At 37.0% G+C, this 23,948-nt stretch overlaps 1 protein-coding gene across 3 annotated transcripts in view; it reads right to left on the bottom strand.

The window, feature by feature from the left end:
- EPHA4 (EPH receptor A4) overlaps positions 1-23,948 on the bottom strand; it is a 159,540-nt gene that overhangs the window by 72,913 nt on the left and 62,679 nt on the right. For all 3 annotated transcript variants that reach the window (XM_074191273.1, XM_074191274.1, XM_074191275.1), the window contains exon 4: positions 19,787-19,942. In XM_074191273.1, the coding sequence (XP_074047374.1) occupies positions 19,787-19,942 (156 nt within the window). The remainder of the gene's footprint in view (positions 1-19,786; positions 19,943-23,948) is intronic.

Genomic DNA, 23,948 nt, shown 5'->3' with positions numbered 1-23,948 from the left:
GAAAGATGATGAAACTCTGTGAAATTCTTTGATCCTTTCCATGCTCCCTCAGCACAATGACTGATTGGTCTTTTACTATTCTAAGAGGAAAATCCTTGACTTTCTGGCCATAACTACATGGAAATTTTTTTGAGTTTTTTTAAACCCGAAGCTGCAATTTTCATAGCTTCAGGAAGCTTCTCAGGAGGAAGTCCCTCTGTTAATGTAGACCAGTCTTGGAGAGTCATCTAAGACACAAAGAAATGATTTGCTTAGGACCACATTAAGTTATATATGATCAATACATATCCTGTCATATGTATCACAAGTGTTTTATATACAATATGATGTGTGCATCATACCTGCTGAAAGTCAAACTTGAACTTGGGTCTTTCTGAATTTTCTATCCACTAGCCCATGCTCCCTCTCCCACAAGCTTACCATAGTAGAATATTAAAAGGTTACCTACTTTTCAACTTCTAGGGGTAGGCTATTTATTATTTATTATATGGTTCATGGTAATAGTAGGTAAAAGGATTTTAGTGGTAACATTTAATAATTCACTATTCTTGTCTTCTCATACAGATTAATTGAGGGTTTGAAAAAAATAGATAAGGTTCCCTACAAACTCTCCCTAGGGTGTATTTATTCTCCCCATTTCAAACCAATATCAGTCTATTCTTAGGTAAATTTAAGTAGGGGTGGGGGAAGACTTTGAATATCAATAAGGGGAGACAATGAAAAGGAACAGAACTAACAGAGTGTAGTAATTAGAGGACAAAACTCTAAGAATGGCTTCTGCCACTATTTCCTGGATGATCTTGGCCAAGTAAATTAGCCTCTCTTGGTCTCAGTTTCCTCATTTGTAAAATGAAGGAGATGGGCTTGATAGCCTTTAAGACTTTTACCAATTCTTCTATTTGTCAGTTTATTCTATTAATATTTTCATCAGTAATGAGTGCTAATTAATGAAGTTAGAATTCAAATCCAAAAAAATCTTGATGGGTGAAAACAATGATGCTGTTAAGTTTTCAGCAGACAAATGGCAATTTCTCTCTCATCTGGATCCCAAATGAAGTATGTGTGTATAATATCTATGTATCTAAGTATACATGCATAAACATATATAACATGTCGATATAGGCATCATGCATGCATGCATGCATGTGTGAGTTGTCTTTTGCAAATGATATCACTATGTCAGGGACAATGTACAGTGTGTCTGACTGACTCATCAGATCAATACAAGCTCTGAATGTTCTATCACATATAAAATACAAATAGTCCAAATGAACATTTGGAATGGAGATGACTAAATTTGCTCATCTCACATTTGTTCTCATATATACAAATATCTATCTGTCTATTTATGTGCATATATATATATATGCACACACAAGCACACATAATCAATACATATGTATTTATATGCAAACATCTATCTATCTTTGGATATAGATATCTGGAAGAGATTGTCTTTCATTTTATAAATGAAAAAAATGAGGAAAGTTAAGTGATATGTTTAGAGTCACATACTTAATATGCATCAATCAGAATCTGAATCCTGCTCCTCTCATTCCAAAGTCAATAATCTTTATACTATACCAAAATCTCAAATTTCTTGCTGCTCATAAATCCATGTTGTTCCCTATTCCATTTTTTTAAAAAAAAGGCCATAGAATTGTATGTGGCTGTATTTTCCTTCTGTTTAATGTGTCAAATATTGAAGTAATACTAAAAGAGAGATAACAGCAAACCATTTCGGCAGATAAAGGGAAAAACAGAGAGTAAAGATGTTTTCAGAAATGCCAGATGCAACCAGTAGTGGCCATTACAGTGAGATACACTGCTAGCCTCTAGCATAAAAATATTATCATGCCTTGGTCTCTAGAAGAGATTAGCTATTGGATTCCTAGGTTGCAGCAACATTTGGGTTAACTCAGATTGACTCTGAAATCCATTAAGCATACTGCCAAAGTTCTGTGTCCATTTTCATGTGGGAAAATGTGCCACTGTGAATCAAGGGAGGCAGCTCCAAGAAGTCAATCATTAGTATGTGGAACGGGGCAGTCATGGCAATGTCTCAACAGAGAAGAAATGGAGCAGAAACTAAATTGGCAAATAGCAACAGATCCCAGTGAACAGAAGATGTAAGAGCCCTGACCTGAAAAGGGTGATGCCAATGGATTACAAAATGGAGGGCTGGTGGGAATCCAAAAAAGCATGGGATGCTTCTTCATGGCAGTCGTTCCTAATGGAACCCACTAGGTCAGAGCTCAGAGAACAAGCAATGAGGTCATTTTCATATTTGGAAAGTCAATCTCTCCTCAATAAAAAGAAAATTCCATTTCAAATGTGCTTTTTATGTTTCTTCTCTTACCTCTCCTCCCTCCCCCAAATTCCTTTTTTTCAGAGAGTAGTAGAAAGTAGATAGCACCTAAATGTAAAGTGGAGAACCTGGACTTGATTCATAACTGTGTGATCTTCAGTAAATCACTTACCTCTGTGGAATCCATCCACAAAATGAGGGAGTTGACTAAAATTAACTCTCCACTTCTCCATCTAAATCTATAATTCTAACACCAAAAAAAATAAACCAGGGAAGAGGAGCTCAGAATTCCACTCAATCTGGTCCCAACTTGATTTACTTCATAATACCACCTCAAAATAATAATGAACAAAGGAAAAATTTCCTTCAGGTAAAAGAAAATCATCTGGTGGCAAGGTGGACTTGGCTCTATGTTTGAAAATGCCAAAGATTCAAAATTTCAGCATCAAAACAATTGGGAAAAATGATCCCCTAGATATTGTCTTGATATGCCAAATATCTGGAAACACTTGGATGTTTCACATCATAGAAATACAACCATTTCCTAGTAGAAATCTTTGAAGTCTAACTCTCTGAAGCTCTACTCATGTGTACAATGTCAGAACTACATTTGGACAGCAAGTTAGGAGTAAGGAGGGGGGGTGTTTTACAACATTCAATAAAGATCACACACATCTTAAGCATCTTTCCAAAGTCAAAGGGTGCATTTGTGGTAAAGAGGGATATCCCCTTGCTTTTTCATGGATCAAGTAAATTATACCAACAACGTATTTATTATTCCTTTTTTAGAATCTTTCCATTAACTGATTATTGAGGGGGACCATATTTAGGATAGTTTATTTTAGAGTTAACCATGATTAATTTGGAATGTATGATATACAGGTATCCTTCATAAATACAATTATCCCATATTCTGGAGTCCTATCCAGGGGATTTAAAAACATGAACTGTACTTGCCATACTAAAAGTCTGACAATTCTACCCAAATAGTAAAGGAAGCCCAAATGTGGTTTCCCAATTTTTTTCTGAGAGTTGAAACTTAGTTGAGTACAAAAGTTCCTTCCAACTCTGTCAGAATTGCTGTCATCCTATTATCTCAGTTGTGCTTTCATAAGCACTTAATATTTATTAGTGAAGAGGAAGAATTTGGGTTTGAAAAGATTTTCACAGCCTGGAATGATTATACAAATCTAGAATGAAAAAATTTAATGGATATAAATGTAAAATCCTGCATCAAGGTTCAAAAAATGAATTACTACAAGTCCATGATGGGGGGGGGGGGGAGAACCCTGCTTAACAAAGCAATTAACTTTGGTTTTAGGGTACAGTAAAAGATAGTGTCCACAAAATAATCTATCTGGTCAGTAGTATGTGTTGTTTGGGACATCATATGTTAGGGTAAATAGTGGCAAACAGAATGAAGAGCAGAATGCAAAACCATTTATGAGAACAATTAGAACAACTGGGAATTCCTCATTGAGAGAATGTTTAGGAAGATCTGATAGCAATCTTAAAAATTGAAAAATTAAAAAAAATTTTTAAGGATTGCCATGAAGAAAACAAGGATTGGATGTATTCTATTTGGCATCAGTAGTAGAACATTTTTTGGGGGGATCATACTTCAGATCAAGAGAAAGAATTTTCTAACAAACATGGCTGTCAAAAAAAAAAAGAATATGCTGCTTGGAAAGGTTTTGAGTAGCCTCTCATTAGAAGTATTCAAGTAGAAACTGGTGAAATGCTTCCTAGACCCATTAAAATGAGGATTCCTGCAGCACCACTGAACCTAGATGATTGTTATGATCCACTTCACTTCTGAGCCTCTAAGATACAAAATACTTTTATACTTCCCTGTTACCAAGTTCTTACACTATTACCACCTGAGTCAGAAATTCTGAAGATCTGGTAAAACCTAACATGATTATGTTCACTTTCTGAAAACCATGGGTAAATGTTCCTAAAGCCAAGGTTTTATTACCCATGGTTTTACATATTGTATTTTTATGAGTAGCATAACTTCTATTTTGAGAAATTGCTTTATCAGTAAGAGTACAAACTTTGGGAGGTCCTACTGAGTCCCCTATCCCCTGAAAAAGAAAAGCTCTCTGGTGGACCATGTGCTAATAAGTCTGAGGATTCATCCAAATTGAATTATATCCCTCAAAAGGGGTTGGAATAAAGAAGTGACTTTTTTTCATTCATGGCAGCTAATAAAAGTCTATGAAGGTGTGGGAGGAATTGTGATTAAAATAGAGGGAAGGTGTGTCCACATGGATGAAATCATGAATCTCAGAACTAAGAAACCCTGCCTTGTAAGGATGCTCCCTTGAGGTCTGTAGATGGGTGTGGGTTGAATATTAAAGTTTCTTTTGACTGTTTAGGGACACTAGAAAAGAGGAACAAATATTGTGACTGCAAGACAAGTTCATTCTGGTCCATGGCCATGGCAGGATAGATAGGAAACCCAGGGTACCAAATAAAGACTCTGTACAATAAAAAGGACTTAAGGAAAATACCACTGATTTTTCCTTGTTAATATCCTTTAAGCATCTTAATCTCATGGAATTATAGTGACATTATTTATGTCATTACCACTATAAGCCAAGTATTTTCTAAATTTTTATATTCTAGGGACAAGATCTGTTGGTTATCTCACTCAGCATCCTCAATAAGCCGTGATCAATCTGTCAACATTTCTTAAGTGCCTACTATGTGCTAAGAATTGTGTTAAATGCTGGGAATACAAAAAGAGGCAAAAGACAGTCTCTCTGCCCTCAGGGAATCTGATCATATTTATGGAATTGCTATGTTGAAGTGGGGGGTAGGGAGGCTAACATTCCATTGAGAAACACAACATATACACATTTAAGTACATAGCAAATAAATACAATTTAATTGTGGGGGGGGGAGAATTGAAAGCTAGGGTGATCAGAATAGGCCTCCTGTAAGAGACTATGTGAGCTGACTATTAAAAGAAACTATAATTTTAGGGACAGAGATGAAGAGGGTAGGATGTTCATTCCAGATATAGGATATGACATAGACACAAAGAAAGGAGGTATCATGTCATCTGTGAGAAACAGGAACACCCATTTGTTTCTATCACAGAGGGTTTGAAGGGGCCTAAGGGGTCTTAAGTCTGTCAAAGTAGGCTGGAACCAGGTTCTGAAGGCCATTAAATACCAAACAATAAAGCTTGTATTTGATTCCAAAGGCAATATGGCACCACTGGAGTTGTTAAATGGTGGAGACGGAATAGATGATCTGTAAAGTGCCTTCTGGCTCTCAAATCTCTGATTTTAAGGTTTGGAAATAGGACCCAAGTACCCCATGACTTCACAATTATTGATGGAAAAATAGTATAAAAGTCTTCCTGGCTAAAACCTCTCTGGGCAAAACCCATGTGTACCTTACCATCTTCCTTTCCTTACCTCTATCAGAGATCCCTCAGTCCAACTGAGTTCTTCACCAGTGACACCAATGACAAAATACATATATATGCTAATTACCACTAAAAGAAAGAAATTACAGAATGTCGGGGCCTGATTCATATTTTGTACATTTCTCCATAAGAAAAGGGCACTACCATTTTTTTGCCATTATGAATAAATTTAATGAGCATCCATTCATTTCAGAGGTGTAAAATACTATTTCTGCCTCACCCAGTCGGATCCTGGTGAAAGGTGTGACAATGGGTAATTATTATTTTCTGGTGGGATGTCACCTTGCATTCATTTGACATTAACTTGACAGTGTTAAAATCAAGATAAGCTGTAGCCAATTTCTAACGCAGATGTAAGATTCCTATAAGAGGAAGAAGAGTCTTTGTTGGCTTTAGCCAATCATGGGTTCTCTTTAGTTGGGGGAGGAGTAGGGGGGGGAGGAAGTGAGGGAATGAGAACAAGTTTCCTGATTTGAGCAATGAGAATAAGAAAATGAATCCAGGTGCTTTGTAAAATACAGAGTGAACTGTGCCAAGCTATAAAGAAAAGGCTAATAATTTTATAGCTCTCCCATGTGTTGAGGTACTTCCAATCCCCTATAGTTGGGTGATCCTGGGCAAGTGTTTTCACATTTCAAAGTCTCAATTTCCTCATTTCCTATGAAAGTGTTATGGATAATGAAATCTCTCTCAGAAGAGTTTTAGACAGACCAAACGGGATAGCCTCGTGCTAAAACAATAGGTTTTAAAGAACTGAAGCTACTACTAATATTACAATGTTTACTTCTTTGTTGTCAAAGCAGCTAGGTGGCCCAGTGATAACAATTCAGGGCCTGGAGTCAAGAAAAGCCAGAGTTAAAATTTGATCTCAGACACTTACTTACTGGCTGTGACCCTGGGCAAATCACTTAACCTTGTTTACCTCAGTTTCCTCATCTGCAAAATGAGCTAGAGGAAGAAAATGGTGAACCACTCCAGTATTTCTGCCAAGGAAACCCCAAATGGGGTCATGAGGGATTCCTCCCTATGGGACAAATGAATATCATAGTCATTTACAAGCTATATGAATGGATATGGCCATTAAACAAAGATGCTTTCCCAAGAGTAAATTTGGATAGATTTTTTATTATAAACAAATAGCAAAATTAATTCTTTGACACTGAATCATCTGTAAACCAGTTCTGGTAAGTAGAACAGAACTCCTAGCTCAGAGTAACTCCCCCTAACTAGGTGGGATTCAACTAGGTCTTCCTGAGAGTAAAGCTGAAATTCTTATGTAACAAAAATTGGCAAAATCTCAATAAAACAGCCATAGTAACAGCAAACAGAAATGGGTTCTCTTAAAGGACAAACATAGGTGTAGACACAAAGTTCAGTATATATATTTCAATGTCAAAGATTCTGAGCTCTGGGAATAAAGATTCAACTAGAGTCCTGGCAATTAGCAGAGGCCCAGGTGTGTGTGTGTGTGTGTGTGAGAGAGAGAGAGAGAGAGAGAGAGAGAGAGAAAAACTTAGAACTCACCCTGTTGATGAGTAGAAATTTAAAAATAAAACCCAAATATTTCCATAAACAATTGATTCTCATTTTTGCCAGATATATCACCGCCATTTCACTAGGCTGTGTGGGAAGGCCTGGGGAAAACATTTTTATAGAGTGGATTTAAAAAAAAAGAGTTTGTAAACTGATGAGATAAAATTAAATCTACTTCAGGCTGCAATAAAATAAAAAGCACAATGGTAGGAATGTGACAAGTAGCAAGATAACCTAGATTCATCTGATGAGTGGCTTCTAGGGCTAGTAGATATTTTTTAATGTTGAATGGATTTTTAATCATCCCATTAAAATACAATGCCCGAGCCATAATATGGAAGCTGGTGGTAGAAGAAACAGTCCTCTTGCATAAATATGTAACTCTTAAAGAGAGCTTAAAGAGAGCAACATTGTTAAGCCCCTCAGTTTCCAGGCTCAAATGCCAAGTCAATTGGTACAGGTATATATCTTCTAAAGAAGTGTCTTGGACGGCTTCTCCCATTTCATAGGGCTTCATTAATCATGTACAACTTCAGGATTGTCAATAATACTTCAGAGTCTTAGCTGTAAAACCCTTCAGATAAGCCTTTGTTGTTAATCTCTCTTCAGTTGAGGAAAGACAGGTTATAACATAGAGTAAACACTTGGGATGTATAAGTTTTGACTATGAAATAAAACCTGTCCTTTCCCTCATGACGGCTGTATGTGCTGCTGCTCTTAATTGCATTCTTCCAGCCCTTGCTTCTGTGGGTTGAGTTTACATAAGGACTCCTGCTCTGGGAAGCCCCTCTTCTCTGCAAATGTATGGACATTCTTCAACCTTTTATCACTAAAGCTTCTGTGGTCTCACAATGCTTCTGACCAAAGTTCAGCTGCCCATTAGGAAAATCAGGTCCATCACTCTTTTGTTACCTTCTTTTCCTAAAGCTTTATCTTTTTGAAGACCCAATTTGTTGCTGAAATCTTGGTTTTTCCTTGTTATTCTTCTATCTCTTCTATCCCAAAGATCTTTGTTTTTTTGTTTTGTTTTGGTTTTTTTGGAAGGCAATGGGGTTAAGTGGCTTGCCCAAGGCTACACAGCTAGGTAATGATTAAGTATCTGAGGCCAGATTTGAACTCAGGTACTCCTGACTCTAGGGCCAGCCAGTGCTCTATCCACTGTGCCACCTAGCAGCCCCTTAACCCAAAGATCTTTCCAAGAATGTGTTGTCTTTTCTTTCCTAGAATAATTTCTTTAAACAAAAATACTAGCTCATTCAGGTATAGTTGGAATCAATTATGTCATCAAGTTTCAATTATCCAAGTCATTAGAGGGAAGCTTTAGTATAGATTTAAAAAAAAAACCCAGACATTTATAACAGTTGTTTATACTTCGATTTTTTAAAAAAAAGTACTTGAATACTATAACAACCAATCATCTAACATTTTCAGACAGTTTACTTAGCTCATTTAAGCTTTACAAGTATATTATGAAGTAGGTCCTACAGGTATTAATATTCCCATCTCACGTTTAGGCAAACTGTGGTTCAAAGAAGTTAAATAACTTGTCCCTAGTCAAAGCAAATATTGGAAGAAAGAGTTGAACCCAGGCCTATCCTCATAGCAAGTTTGCACTTTTCTAAAAATTAACAGACTGATGAGACTGAAGGAAGGCAAAAGCATTATTGGAGGAAAATCAGATGAAGCCTCATAGTGATGGAAGGAACTTGAAGAATAAGTAGAATTATCAAATTTTAAAAATGGAAGTGACCACAGGAGTTAACTAGTTTAATTCCTCCATTTTACAAAGAGGGGAAAATTAAATCCATAATAGTTAAATGAATTGCCAGATGGCACACAGCTATTAAATGGGAAACTTGAGATTTAAACCCAGGACGTCTGATGACAAGTCCAGGATCCCTTCTATAATACTAGAAGTTTTCAAAAGATTTAGGATAACACCAAAAGTCATATCACAAGGGATTGGGATAGAAAGAAGAGAAATGGAGGAAAGGCATGTAGGAAAATGATTTTTCTTAAGACTGACTATGAAAAGGAAAAGAAATATCAGTTGATAAGCTGAGAGGATAGGATGGTAGTTTCTGGTTTTGCTTTTCTTTTTTCCCACAAGTATAAAGGAATATCAAAAATGTTAGAGAAAGTCAAAAAAGTAATTCATAAATGAGAAGAAATTAAATGTTTCATGGATCTGGGTATGAATGAAGAGGCTTCTAGGGAAAGGAAGGAGAGAACAGGAGATATCAGGTGAGCCTCAAAAGAGATCAAAAGAGACTACAGGGCAAGATGAGAAAACTGAGCAGATATCTGAGATGTCAAAGAAGGTTCCAAGTTTATGCAGATGATTGGGGAAACTGTGGTAGTATTCCTGTGAGAAGTGAGTGAAAGAATCAAGTTTCAAAGGAAAAATAGCAATTTCATTTTTTGATGTATAGAGTTAGAGATGGGGAGATGGGGTTATCTGGTTGGCAACTGGAAATGTCAATTTGGAGATTGAGAGATAAGGGTTAAAGATACAGATTTGTGAGTCATGAGGCTGGCAGTGTTAGTTTAGGCAGTGAGAGTAGATGAGATCATAAAGGTGTAGACAAAATAGAGAGTACAAGGTAAAGCCCTAGAGGACGATCGCATACTTCCTAGAAGAAAGAGAAGAGCCAGTTAAAAAGCTGTCAGATAAATATGGGAACCAGGAGAATGTTATATGGGAGCCAAGGGAGGAGAATGGACAGGTTTAAGAACAGTGAACTGTCTCTTTCTTGTGAAGAGAGATGTTGAGAATGAGGACTGAGAAAAAAGCACATTGGATGTGGTAATTTGCTTGTCATTTGGGGAGTCTGAAGAGAGTAATTTCAGTAGTGAGAATGGAAGCCAGATTGCAAGGGATATTGAAGTGTAAGCAGATAAGAAAAAAAAAAAAGAGGAGACAGTGAGTCTAGAGTACTCTTTCAAGAATCATTAAGGTAAAAGGAAAAGAGAGTGATCCCTTGAAAGGAAGAGTAAGATCCAAGAAAGATGGATAATTTTTGTTTTGTTCTATTATTTTTTTAGGATAGGGAGACATGAACATTTATTAGTAGGTGAACGAGCCAACACCACAGCTCAGAATAAGGCATACAAAAGAACGAAAACATTTGGCCCCAAATGGAGACTTATTCCTCACCCCATCCCTTTGTCCAACTACTTCTAGCTTTCTATTATTTACTTCATGCTGAATACACATCATTCCTCAGACCAGGGTCAGGTTTCAGTCTTTCTGTATTTCTCTGAAGAAAATAAAGCCTTTCAAAGACTTATTCTAATCTTGGAAGCTATGATCAAATGAGATAATAATATTTTTAAAATATCTTAGCACAGTGTCTGGAATCTAGTGCTTATCAATATATGCATGTGTGTGTGTGTGTGTGTGTGTGTGTGTGTGTGTGTGTGTGTATTTGTGCGAATGCTTATTCTGCTCCCTCCCTTTTCCTATGTGAGAAGATAAGAAAACTGTTGGCTTTTCCCATCTCATTTACATCCTTTACATTGCTGCTCAGTCCCAAGTGAAACAAAAGAGAAAAATCAACACGAGCTGAAAGCAAAGATGATGACCAACTCTTCCCCCAAGGATAATTCTCAGCTAAGTTACTATGAACCTCTTGGGAACAGTGACAATGACCAAAATGACATTATAATAGGAAAATAGTAACTTAATTTCAAATCAAATTTAATTCTTCAGAATTATACTTATATATAACAAGAATATATTATATAGTTATAGAAAGAAACTGGCACTTTTCATTTCATGGCAGGCCTAAATCATGGCACTACTTTCATACTTCCCATGAACCACCTCTGGGAGGACAAGGGCTCCCGGGGGACCCAGAGAAAACAATAATAACTGACATATGGTTTGAAGTTTTCAGTGCATTTCACAAACATCTCTTTGGAGTCTCATGGCAACTCTACGAGGAAAGAAGGAACTTTAGGCTTCTTTATATCCATTATATAGATGAGGAACTCAGAATGCAGAAAGGTTACATAACTAGCCAAGGGTCATACAAGGAGTATTTGAAAGCAGGTCTTGACTTCAAACCTAGCATATTAGACTTCCTTGGATAATCCACTTCAGAATTAAGAATGGCATTAGCTTTTGATGAGGTATCATCAAATTTTTCATAAATTTGTAATTTTTGTAAATCAAGTAATAAATTATTCATGGGAGAAATAATTTAGCATCTCATAATCACTAAAAATGACAAGTAATCTGACTGATGGTCACTCTTTGGGAAGTTCAGGGCTAGTCTATCAATCTATCAATCAGCCCGGGGCTGTTAAAGTGGAGTGTTGGTTTCACTTGTGTCATGTTCACTTTCTGTTGGTAAGTGGCCAATTAGAAGAAAGTCGATGGAGAGAAAGGGAGTGCAAATGGATATGAATAACCTGATAACCGGACAATCAACCCACTCTTGATTGAAATCTAATGAAAGAAACTTCTTGGAAATACAATCAGATTGAAATGTCCATTAGTATTTTATGCATGGGAGATGTGTGTGTGGGGGGATTTTTAAAAAATTATTTTAGCACTTGATGGGATTTGGAACATGATTAGTTCAAACAGGCCATTTGCCCAAAATGACTCGACCATGGAACAGTCTGTTCAGTTGCCCATTTAGACAGAAACTATGTCTTACTATTAGTAGTTACTTCAGAATATGAAGAATATCTTTCAACATGGCTTTATTCTCAACATCTCACAAAGAATCATTCCATTATTTGTTGATGATAATTTAAGGTAATTGGAATAAAAACATAGAAGACGTACATAACTGTAGTATAATAGAAAAAAGCCTTGAACTTCTTTCATAAGGCTACAGATTCAACTCTAAGCTCTGTCATCTGCTAGTTCTCTGATCATGGGCAAATCACTGAGCCTCTCTTAAATCTCAGGTTTCTCATCTGTAAAAGGAATATAATGATACTCATACTACCTAGCTCATGGAATTGTAAGAAAAGTATTTTATAAGTTATAACTATCAGTTCATATGGATGTGTGCATTTGTTTGAAAAAAAATCGACTGCATGGTGATATGGAAAGAGCATTACTATATGTGGAATCAAGGGATTTGGATTCGATTTTGGTTCTTCCATTTACTTTTGGCATGATTTTGAGCAAACTGTGTCTCTTTTTTTCTTTATCTATAGGAGGATTGGATTGTTGGCTAGATCAGTGGAGTCAATCTCAGAAATGGGAAGCCCACTCATCTGTGCATGAGAATCCTGCAGGCTACACAATAACAATTTTAAAATAAAATCCTATCTACGTTGTATTTTTATAATTGTTATTACATATCCCCAATTGCATTTTCAACTGGTTCAAACCACTCTCCAGATTGTTGCTGAATACATGTGCCTGAACCATCTCTGAGCCAAATGACCAGTCACTGTCCCAATCCCTTCTAAATCTATGCATTGATTTGACAAGACAACACAGTGGATGGAGAGTTGGTTTTGGAGTTAAAGGCCTTAATTTCCATTCTGATTGTGCTGCTCTGGATTTAAATATTGCTCATTTGACCTCTCTGAACCTTAGTTTCTTCAACTAGAATAATGAAGGGGTTAGGTTAGATGACTGCTAAGGTCCCTTAAAAGTCTACCTTCACACTCCTGGCTTACTGAAAGCTAAATGCTACCTTTTATTTGATAGCTTTAACACCAATACCTTTTTACAACAGGCCTTACCAAAGTCAGACTATTATAAGCATAACACTTTGGGGAGAGAGATTTCCATTATTCTATCAGACACACAGTTAAGGGCTGGTTTAAAAAGTAAATGTAAGTCAACTAATATTAAAACATTTTAAAAGTTCTATTTAAAAATAGCTTTACTCTGACCTTGGAAACAAGTAAGGACTATGTAATCTTAATTTGCATTTAAATTTTAACAACAGTCACATAGCACCAATGGAATCCACATTGGGTTTCCACTGAAGATTGCTCATCATTTCATTATGTTTCATTATGTTGATAACTGTCAGAAAGCATTAGAAGCAAGGGTTTTGAGTAATAGGACTGAAATGGTAATTTAAAAACAATATACTTTCTGGAGGAAATACAGCAGTGCACTAAATTCAATTAGAAAAGGCAAATGTAAAGACAAACTAAGTGACGTTTGTTGTCTGAAGTAGGGCCATTTCAATTTCTTGCTAACCTAAAACTGGAGATCTTTTTTCAAATTGGGCCCTTTCATCATACATTGTGGTAAATCTGCCTTCATTAGCCCCAAGATCTTCCAGTATAAACTGTCTTAAAAGCTGCAATTTTAGGAATATTTCAGGTTATATCTAAATATCAATCAATCAGTTTTTTTGTTTGTTTGGCACAGCTGACTCAATTCTTCAAGGCCACTGACTTGGGAGGCACATTCATGAAGGCTCTTGGACTTGCCAATCTAAAATAATAATCTCTCATTTATAATGTTCCCCTAAGTACAATGCACTAATAAGTTCTAGCACATGTTAAATAAAGAACACCAAAGAATTCAAGAAGAGATTTCAAATGAAAAAATGGTTATTTTATAACCAAACTCCACAGAAATAATCCTCAGACAGGTCACACAGAGAACACAGAGAAGAATAACAGATGGACAGCCGATTATTTCACTTCTATACAAAATGGTAAAACAAAAACAAAACAAAAACTAAAGTCTTCCAATACCTTGGGTTGATACTCAGTGTAAGATTTATGTAAGAAAAGGGACAGGATTTGCCAAATATGAATAAAGTGTGGGTGGGTTCCAATCTGCATTGGTAGGGAGAGCCTCCAGAGAGATGGGGTCACTATGCATCAAAGTAAGAATACAGCCAAGCTCAGAAGGAAGGTTAACAAAATGATTTCTAAAAAATACCTATTTTCCAGTCACATAAAGAACCCCCTTTAAGGACTCACCTTTTGACAAACCATCTTTTGAACAAAAATTGAAATGTAATGAGAAGTTGAACAATACATTAATATGACATTGTCTCTGCTTCCAGAGTTGGATGGAGGATGGGAGAGAGAAATTATTCTCTCACAGTCTGTGCTCAGGTAGATGTGTGATAAGTCAATCCTGTGGTTTCATTCAGAAGCGTGTAGGAGATATTTTTACCACATGATAAGATTTCTAGACTGCATTCTTGACTTAGATGAACAAAGTAAGTATAAGGTGGGGGAAAAAAAAGGAGAAAAACCAATAGTTGCAAGGACATACATTTCATTGACATTCTCAAATATTTCTACAAAATGATTTATTTAACTAAGATTCCTGTACAGACTATATCCTAATACCCAGGTGATGGCAGCTTCCTTACTAATAAGGGAAATTCTTCAAAAGTCCTTTTTTATTTCCCTTGACTGATCCTTGTGTTCAGATGTGTGTATTTTACATATTAGTCTTTGGATGAAAGGATTCAATTTGTTGTCGTTATTGTTTCCCTAGACTAAAGCAAATATTCTTCAATTTCTCAGAATGGAAACATACATTTTTCTAGATGAAGGAGCTGGGAGCAAGTTTGAAACATCCTTCTAAGGTCACACGAAGAAGTATTGTGTAAACCCATATCAGATTTGTTTGCTGCCATGGGGAGGGTGGTGAAAAAATGCGGAACTTGCAAAAGGATGAATGTACTCAAAACTATCTTTTTATCTAATTAGAAAATAAATAAAGAAATAAATAAGGGGGAGGGAAGAAATATCATGTAACTTCTTACAGGCCAGGAGAGAGAGAGAAAAAAATATTACCATCGCTGCAATACAAAAACTAGAAAGAAATTCATTTCATTCACTGGCCTTCAATTAGAACAGCAGCTAAATTCTCCCAGAAAAATAATAATCTTTCATTTTCTTTAGAATGTCCAGAAGCTCCTCTCATGAGAACACATTAAAGTATCCCAGAAACAGCCATGGATCAGTGTCATTAAGTCAATACAGCATTAACCAAATCAATAGTCAAAAGAAGGAGCTTTTCACCCAAAGTCCTGAGAAGAAAATATTCCTCTCCTAATCCCCTGAGGAGAAAAAGGATGGAAGGAGTGAACTTTAGCCCATCCCAGGTGTTTCCTTCTAAATTAGCCAATGCTACTTTTATTCACCTGGTCTAATAGTTCTGCTAGTGAACAAAAACCTGATTTTACAAGCCAGTGGAGCAGAGTCTATCTTTCCCTAGAAGAATGGGTCTCTGCTAGTGTGTTTTATTTCTTCATTAGTGGGCCGTCACAAAGAGTGCTCACTAAATGCAGGGCTGAATAAGAATGCTGGGGTTAAAGAGAGTATAATGAACAAAGAAGGGGCCTGATTATCATGGCTGTCAGCACAAGGGAATTGGGTTTGTCACCTGGTTTAACCAACTGGGAAGAACTGATTAGAGTCTGAAATCAGTTTGAAAAGATCCCTCCCTATATGTTTAAATTTCCCTCCATTTCCACAGTTATCAAGAGAGACTGACAAAGGAGGCAAAATGAGTTGTGGAAAAGATACTGACCTATGACACAAATGACTTGAGTTCTGACACCGGCTTCTGGCACTAACTAAATGAATGACCTTAGTTGGGCAAATAAAGTCATCTCTCTGGTCCTTGGTTTCTTTATTGGGTAGTTGGTGTGGTCATCTTTGATATGAAAAACTAGAACTTGGTAAAATTATCTGTATAATAAGGAAATTAATGGAAAATACCTCAAAGTTCTAAAATTCTTTGTGTGTTTGTCTAATTTCAATGATGTTAGAAACTCTCAATGAGGGACTCCCTCTATCAAGGCAGGTCATTCAGCATCTGCTTTGCAACTTATAGATTTAAAGAGATGTCTGGGACAAAGGTTAAATGATTTGCTCAAGGTCATGCAGCTAATATGTGTCAATGACAGAATTTGAACTCAGATCTTTCTGACTGTAAGATCAGCATTCATTTCACAACTTTTTTCTCTAATTAATCCTGTAGGTATTTAAGATTCTAATAATCATGAGTAGGAAACCTCATTCAGGAAGAATACTGAATAGAAGAGAGGTAGTAGATAGTAGACAGAGAATCAGCCTCAGAATCAGTAGGACTTAAGTTAAAAATCTGCCTTTTGACATGTACTGTCTGCAGAATCCCAGGCAGGTCCAACCTATTACTGTCCCAGAAACACTGTTAGGAAAGAAGTTTCCCACTGATAGATTCCCAAAATTTATCAAATTGCAGGTCTAGACAGCAGCAACAACAAGGAAAAGAGGATACAGTGATGAATACTCTCCTCTGAAATGATGATCAAGTTTCAAATAAAGACAGAGGCATAGTGGTGAATGTCTGTAATCCCTGCTATTGAGAGAGGCTGGGTCCAGTGCTTCACTTGTCCTTGGGAGTTCTGAATTGTAGCTGCCTAATGCAGATAGGGTATTTACATTAAGTCGGAAGCCAATGTGGTGAGCAACAGTGGGGGACTAGAATGCCTAAGAAATAGCAAATTGGTCCAGATTATCAACAGAGCAGATCAAAGATCCTTTATCAATCAATATTGAGATTGGGCCAATGAATGGCTTCTGCACAGTATTAGCAGCCAAGGGGGATATGAGAAGATCCAGACATAGATGAACACATAGATGATACATTGAGACAGAGATAAAAATTGAAGTAGAGATAGAATGTAAGAGATAGCCATGATAAACTGAGATAGTTTGAGATAGAGCAGACTGAAATAGATAGATGATAGATGACATGTATAAAAGATTTACATATATATATATATATATATATATATAGAGAGAGAGAGAGAGAGAGAGAGAGAGAGAAATAAGTGAAACAAAATGAAATAAAGTAAGTTAAGCTAAAATAGGGTTAAAAAAGTGAAGATGGTGTCTTAGTAGAAAAATACAACATTATAAAGATAAGGGACAAGGTCCTGCATTCCATTACTGACTCTGCCACTAACTTGCAAGTTCACCATTGATGAAGTTAAGTACCTTCCTTGTTATATGAATTTCCTCATTTGTAAAATGAACCTAGATCATTCCACCGTCACAGGAGACTTTAAGAGCCTTAATTAGTTAATGTTTGCCAAGTGCTTAAAGATCCCTAGATGAAAAGGGCTATAAAATCAATCATAAAGAGGAAGTGTGACTCCAAAGAAGTAGTGACATGGATACTGCTTGGACTTCTTGTGTCAGCTCCAGTCTGTGGCCAAAGCAAGTGCAGCAAGAACATACTTTCAGCAGATGCTGAGGGATGAATTGACAAAGAAACAACTTCACCAACTTTATCATCAAGACCAGGAAGATTTTCCCATGAAAAAAGGATCAACAAGAAACAGGGAAGAAACCTAGTACATTTATCAGCACGTATCTTGCACTAATGAGGAAAGAAGCAAGCTCAATCCTCTGTATGGTGAAACCCACCTTTTATTCTATTCTATTCTGTGGCCAGAAATGCTTTTATTCTGATTTTTTTTTTGATCTGTCCATGTGCCAAATCTCAGAATGAACAATGATTATTTTCCTTTTCTTACTTTCATCCACTCAGAAATTGTTTAATAATTTCTCCAAAAATAATGTTGACAGGCGCTAGTAGCACCACTTCAATGAGCATGGTCTGTGCCTCATATATCATATAGAGAAGTCAGATGAATATTGTTTGAACTCAATGTTTCCAAAGTTTTGGAGACTTGAACACCAGACTACTGAAAAGGTTCATCAATTCACAGACAATGAATTTAAGGTGCCATGATTAAATGACTAGTTTAAGATCCTTCTTAACATTGCAGATGTTAAGATGCAGATCCTAGAATCACAGGGAGGAAAATGTGGAAAAGGAAGGACAGTCTCATTCTCTCATCACACAATAATATGGGGTTAATGGTGCAATAGAGCCCAAGACAAGACTGGAATTATATGTGTAGAATTTAGAGGGCAGATAGTTTTCTATATGATGAGAACTTTGAAAAAGCTAAGTTGTTTATTTTTCTTAATTCCCTTTAATTAGATATGATACTCTTATGATCCCTAGTTATTTTTAATTGTAAATATCTCCTAGAAAAGTATCACTAAGGAAATGGTATGGAAGGGAGAAAAGGAGCATTAATTCATCAAAGATTAGCAAATTTGTTGCTTAGAAGAGCCTGGGGAAGGAGAAATTGAAAAAATAAGTTTTGATAGGGCAAGAAGTAATAGAAAAGTTTTGATAGGGCTTAAGTAGGGAAAGAACAGATTTAAATATGGAGCCCTAGTCAATGAGGTAAGACCAAGGTAGTATAACAAAGTGAAATTGGTGTGAGAATCTGGGGCAATTGATAGAGGGAAGGGTTACCCAGAAACAGGAGAAAGAGGAACAAAAAAACCAGCCAACCACTTAATGCTTTTCTAAGATTGAGCACCTTTTGTCATTTGTCATTTGATGTTGGTTTAGACCAAAGAAGGGTCCCTGGGATGCCCCATAGTCCATAAAAACTACCAAGAGTCAAGATTAGATTTAACTTATTTCTAACCAGGAAGAACTTCCTGAAGTAAGGAAAATTTCAGAGTGCAAGTAGAGGATTCAGAACTATCCCATGTGTATCCTGAACCTTTGGGGATCCTGTTTCTGCTCCCCAATTCTTTGAGTGAGTACCCATTTATTCTGGAGAATGTCCTAAATATTATCACAGCTGCCTAGAGAAACCTAGAAAAGACTCCCAATTACAAAGATATCATTTGCATAGTTATAGTTTCCTCTGGAAGGGCAGGATTGGGCATGGCAATATTACACAATAGCTGGGAAGCAGAACTGCCACATCACAGTGGTAATAAACTATATAGCTATAATAAACTATAGAGTTGTATTTTATAATGTGCTTTGCCCAGTCCTGGGCAGTATCACCCTCTGGCACAGTATGCATACATAGAGGAACTTTGCTCCTACCCATGGTAGAGATTTCTTCACTCCTTTGCTAATGGCACAGCATAAATGTATGAACAAAGAGATAGGCTATACTTCAATAATGATGGTACCAATAATAACCAGGGTCTCTACTTGTATATATGCTGTTTCTTTCCTCTAAGGGGCTGCTAAGACTTTTATAGATGTGAGCCCATTCACATAACCTTGCCCTATATATGTTTCTCCCTCAGCTGTCAAGATTATTGAGCATCCTGGATGGAGTGGTAAAGCAGTTTATAAATTCAAATCTTCAACCCTAATCACACTGTCAGATGCCCACAAAAAAGCTCAACTGGAACTCCCTCCACAAAGTATTCTGCTGGCAGGATATGTATTTGAAATGAAACCAGAACAGTGAACCAGATCCTCTAATTTTCAATGGCCAATATCCTGCTATTATTGGGGGGAAGGAGGAAGAGGAGAATCAAGGGGGAGAGATTGCTCTGATCTAATTTGTCCACTGATGGACAGCTGTGATGAGAGACCTGTCCAGATCTGACCCTCAGTGTAACCAACCAACCAGGGCAAGAAGATGCCTAACTTCTCAAAGAGAACTGGGTTTTCCCCCAATATGGATATGATTGAAGGAACAAAGAACAGTTCAACTTACGAGTGCAAGGCATGGAAGCTGCATCATCCTCTGCTCGAAAATAGCCCCGGTCACAGGTGCAGGAGGTGGCTCCCTCCCAGACGGAGTAGCTGTGGGGTGGACACTTGGCACAGGCAGTGTCAGTGGAAAGGGCCTTGTAATACCCAATTTTGCAGGCTGTGGGGGGTAGAAGAGGAGGAAAAAACATCAGATGGTTATCTCATGATTAGAACAGGGAGCCATGGCAACACATGGGTTATCTTCCTGATTGGGAGGAAAGACTAGAGTTTGGTCCCCAGTTTGAAATGAGCAGACTTATAAAGGTTGATCACTATCATCATCTCAGAACAGATAACATTCCAACTTACAGGACAACTACCTTCAAAACTGCACTGCCACTCTAGGCAGATTCTTAAGCCTAGAAAGCTCCTGCACCTACATAAGGACATTTCCATTCTGTCTCTCACTTCTCTTGCCTTGCCTCCACCCTTTCTCCCCTTTTCTTCTTCCCTCTAAGATCAATATTAATATTTCAGATTGAAGTCATGGTTTTAGTAGAGGAAAATGGATTTAGATCACCCATCTACCTCAATTTCTGAAACTTGATATTCCACATTTTACCTTTTTGAAAAAAGAAAGAAAGAAAGAAAGAAAAGGGGGAGGAAAGAAGAAAGGAAGAAAAAAGAAAAGGCAAGGAAAGAAAAGGAGGAAGAGGAGGAGGAGGGAAGAGAAAAGTGGAGGGTAAGGGGGAAAAAGAGAGAAAAGAAGAGAGATGAGAAGAAAAGAAATGAACATGTTCTGTATCCTCTCTGCCTCACCCAGTTCACTGCCCTTCCTAGTCAGGAATAGAGCCAAAAATATATACCGTAGAGCTCTTTGTACTATTGGCAAGTTTTTCACAACATGTTTTATAAACACCATGTTGATGCCAATGATTGCTTTTATAGTATGTGGGGGGGATTCACTATTACTTTTGAAATAATTTTTTAAAATTAATATGGTTAATACCAGGTTCTGCTTTTTCCTTGCTCTCTGCCCCCTTTCCCTCCCCTTTTGAATTGTATCAAACTTGAATTATCTCCCCAGCCTGAAATAAAAACTGACTAACTTTTACAGGAAAGGAATGAAGGGGAAGGGAAAAGGGAAAGGAGTCAAAAGGAACTGGAGGAAGGAAAAAAGAAAAGAAGAAATAACAATAAAAGAAAAATGGAGGGAGGCAGGTACATAAGCAGTTATAACATAATATGTCAGTAAGAGCATCCCTATTTCTATGATAAAATACAAACTGAGATGATCAACTACCAAAGATGACACAGTAATCCTGGTACTATCATTAACGTCCAAAAATTCAAAGAAAAATAAATGGATTTTGAAAGCCCAGTCATTCCATGAGATCAGAAAATAAAAAGAATGGCAGTCATCCTTAAAATTGTATAATTCAGTTTTATTTCTCCCCCCCCCCTTTTAAGACAGTCTCTTGGTTGTATCCATATAACCAAAAATATCAGCTTGAAAAAAGTGTCAGCCAGCTGCTTTTCATCATCTTGGCAACAACTAAATCAGAGCCAGCCTCCATTGCTACTGCCCATGCACCAGATTGTACTGAAGCCACCTGATAAAGAAATCCTGAACAAAACCGATTGGATTCAGTGGTTCCACACAGACCTAGCCACCGTCATCCCAGCATTACTCACACACCAGGCAGGCATCGGTGTGGGTTTCAATTCAAAGCCCGTTCCTTTCTCATGCACATCCTGTTGGTATTTCGTTAATCATGCACTGGTCATGGTGAGCGGAAAAAGAATTTAGCAAGAGTACAAGGAAGACATCGTAACTTCACTCTTATTAACTGTAGTTGTTTATGAAATTTCCTCTAAGGAGCTCAGACTTTATGATGTGTGCAGCCGTGACAGTAAAAGTGCAAAGGGATCAATCTCCCTCTCATTTGCTTTGTCTTTCACTGGCCCAGAGAATCTTAGAAAACAAGTTGTTCCAGTGACTAAGATTTATGTGTCTAGAGTTTATACATATCACATAATTAGATAAGGGTCAACTTGCAAGGTGCCTTTTGGCTGGGCTTAAACTGGCCCGAGGGTTTTCGATTCAAATCGGAAACCAGACCTTTGGCAGGAAGAAATAGAGGGGGTCAAACATAGCCTTCCCACATCAAACACAGTATGTCCCTAAACACTAATGCAAACCCACTGGGCATAGCCTGTCATTCAGTCAGAGCCTAGTAAACAAAAGCAACTTGTCTAAGACCGGTTACACTGCTCCTGTCGGAGGTTAAGGCAAACAGATCCAAATTACTTTTAATTTTATCTTCTTCCTTGCACCCCTTTCACATGTGAACAATAGTGTTTGAGGAAAGCCCTGTTTACCCCTAACTAGCCTTCATGTGCCTAAAGAGTAATCGAAATAAAAATCTAAAAATTCAGACAGAAGGAAAACATACTGCTTTAGTCCCATCTGACATCATGAGCCAAAACCATAAGACTTTGAAGTCATGCCCAGGTCAACTGGATTCCTACTTCTGGTTGAATCAGATCCCCATGAATAAATAAATGAATGAATAGATGAATGGATGAAATGTTAATAGATCAATTGACAGATGAATGAAACACTAAAGTGTAAATTTCCATAAATTTTGAAAGCCTGGAGAAAATGCCAGTGTAAAGAAACAAATATGTATTAAGCTGTTCTAAGCAACCTTATAAATATTATCTCATTTGATCCTTATTACAACACTTACTCAAGGTTTAAGAGGAGATGGTCTTTGGTCCTTGTTCTTATTAAGGTTTAATAAAAATGAAAGATCTAAAAGAGAAAGGGAAGCTTTGGATACCTTTTTTCCCCCATTCCTCCATCTCATTTATCCCATGACACCTAAGAACAAACTAAATCAATCAAATCAAATAAATATTTATTCTTCTTTGGATGGTTTTAATGCAAGCTAGATTAAGAGTCAGGGGACCTGAATTTGAATTTTCCTAGTTTTTTACTACTTCGGTAACTTGACCCTGGGTAAATCACTTCAATTCTCCAGTTCTCTTTTTCCACATCTGTGAAATGAGTCGATTAGAATAAATGGTCTCTTAGATTCTGTTCATCTTTTAATCTATGATCCTATAAATCTTAGACTGGTCTGTACAAGTGTAAGTCTATGGGTAAAATACCTGGTAAGTATTCTAAACTATCCTTTTCTTTATTTTGATTTTGTTTTTTAACCAAAGTGTGTGTGGGGGGGTAAAATCTGGTTCTTATCAATCCATCCCATCCTGGGGCTCAGCTCCCCATGCTGCTATATCAAGACTTGATGTTGATGTTTCGGGACCTTAAAACATCTCTCACTTCAAATGTTGCGGGGTGGCATCCAGGACATCCAGTCTTTTTACTTTCTATCTTCAACAAAACCTGGAAATGTATGGTTTGGGGTATTTTTAATATCCTGTGATTCAGAGCACTTCTAATCTCACTACTAAGTTAGGTCATAAAAGATTCACTGTATCTTTTGGCCTAAACAAAACTCTAATGTGCTTGGGGCATGGATAGCAATGCCACTTTATGACTACTCATACAAATCTTAGGGGTAATGATATTATACTGTATTTGTTAAATGCTAATTCCTCTGTGGGCAAGAAGTATGTGAAGGACCTGGAAGGGATTGCTTAAAAGGTTCCTGTGTTTTGTTCCTTATTAGGATGAGGAAATTCTTGATGGGAACAAAGAATGAATGGTAACCTTATAAATCTTTCCAGAGATGCCAGTATATCATAGGTTAGTTCATATGTGCAATATAAACTTTTAATTCAGTTTCCTTGGCTTTGCTTTAATTAGTCTTTTCTGCTGGGTTACAACTCCTCATCCCCTTCCCCTCCCCTCACTGTGCCTCTCCTCTTCCATTGAGCTCATTCACTAACATAACAAAGTTACATATAAAGATAGAATCTTCCTTAAAACTCCTCCAGAAAATTCTTCAGCTCAGTTACTCTTAATGTACAAGGGAAAACACACACATAAATAGGAACATATGGCTTTGCTGTTTGGAGCAGAGAGAATGACTAACAGGACCACTGATATGAGTTGTGTTTAAATTTTCTTTTTATTTTAAATACTCTAGATCAATTCATCTCTTTCTCTTTCTTTGCATGGAAATATCAATGGAATGATTCAGTTTTTTAAT

Source organism: Macrotis lagotis, chromosome 6, assembly GCF_037893015.1.
Source record: "Macrotis lagotis isolate mMagLag1 chromosome 6, bilby.v1.9.chrom.fasta, whole genome shotgun sequence".
Classification (NCBI taxonomy): domain Eukaryota; kingdom Metazoa; phylum Chordata; class Mammalia; order Peramelemorphia; family Peramelidae; genus Macrotis; species Macrotis lagotis.
The sequence above is the reverse complement of the archived record's forward strand: the minus strand, read 5'-3'. Positions and strand labels throughout refer to the sequence as shown.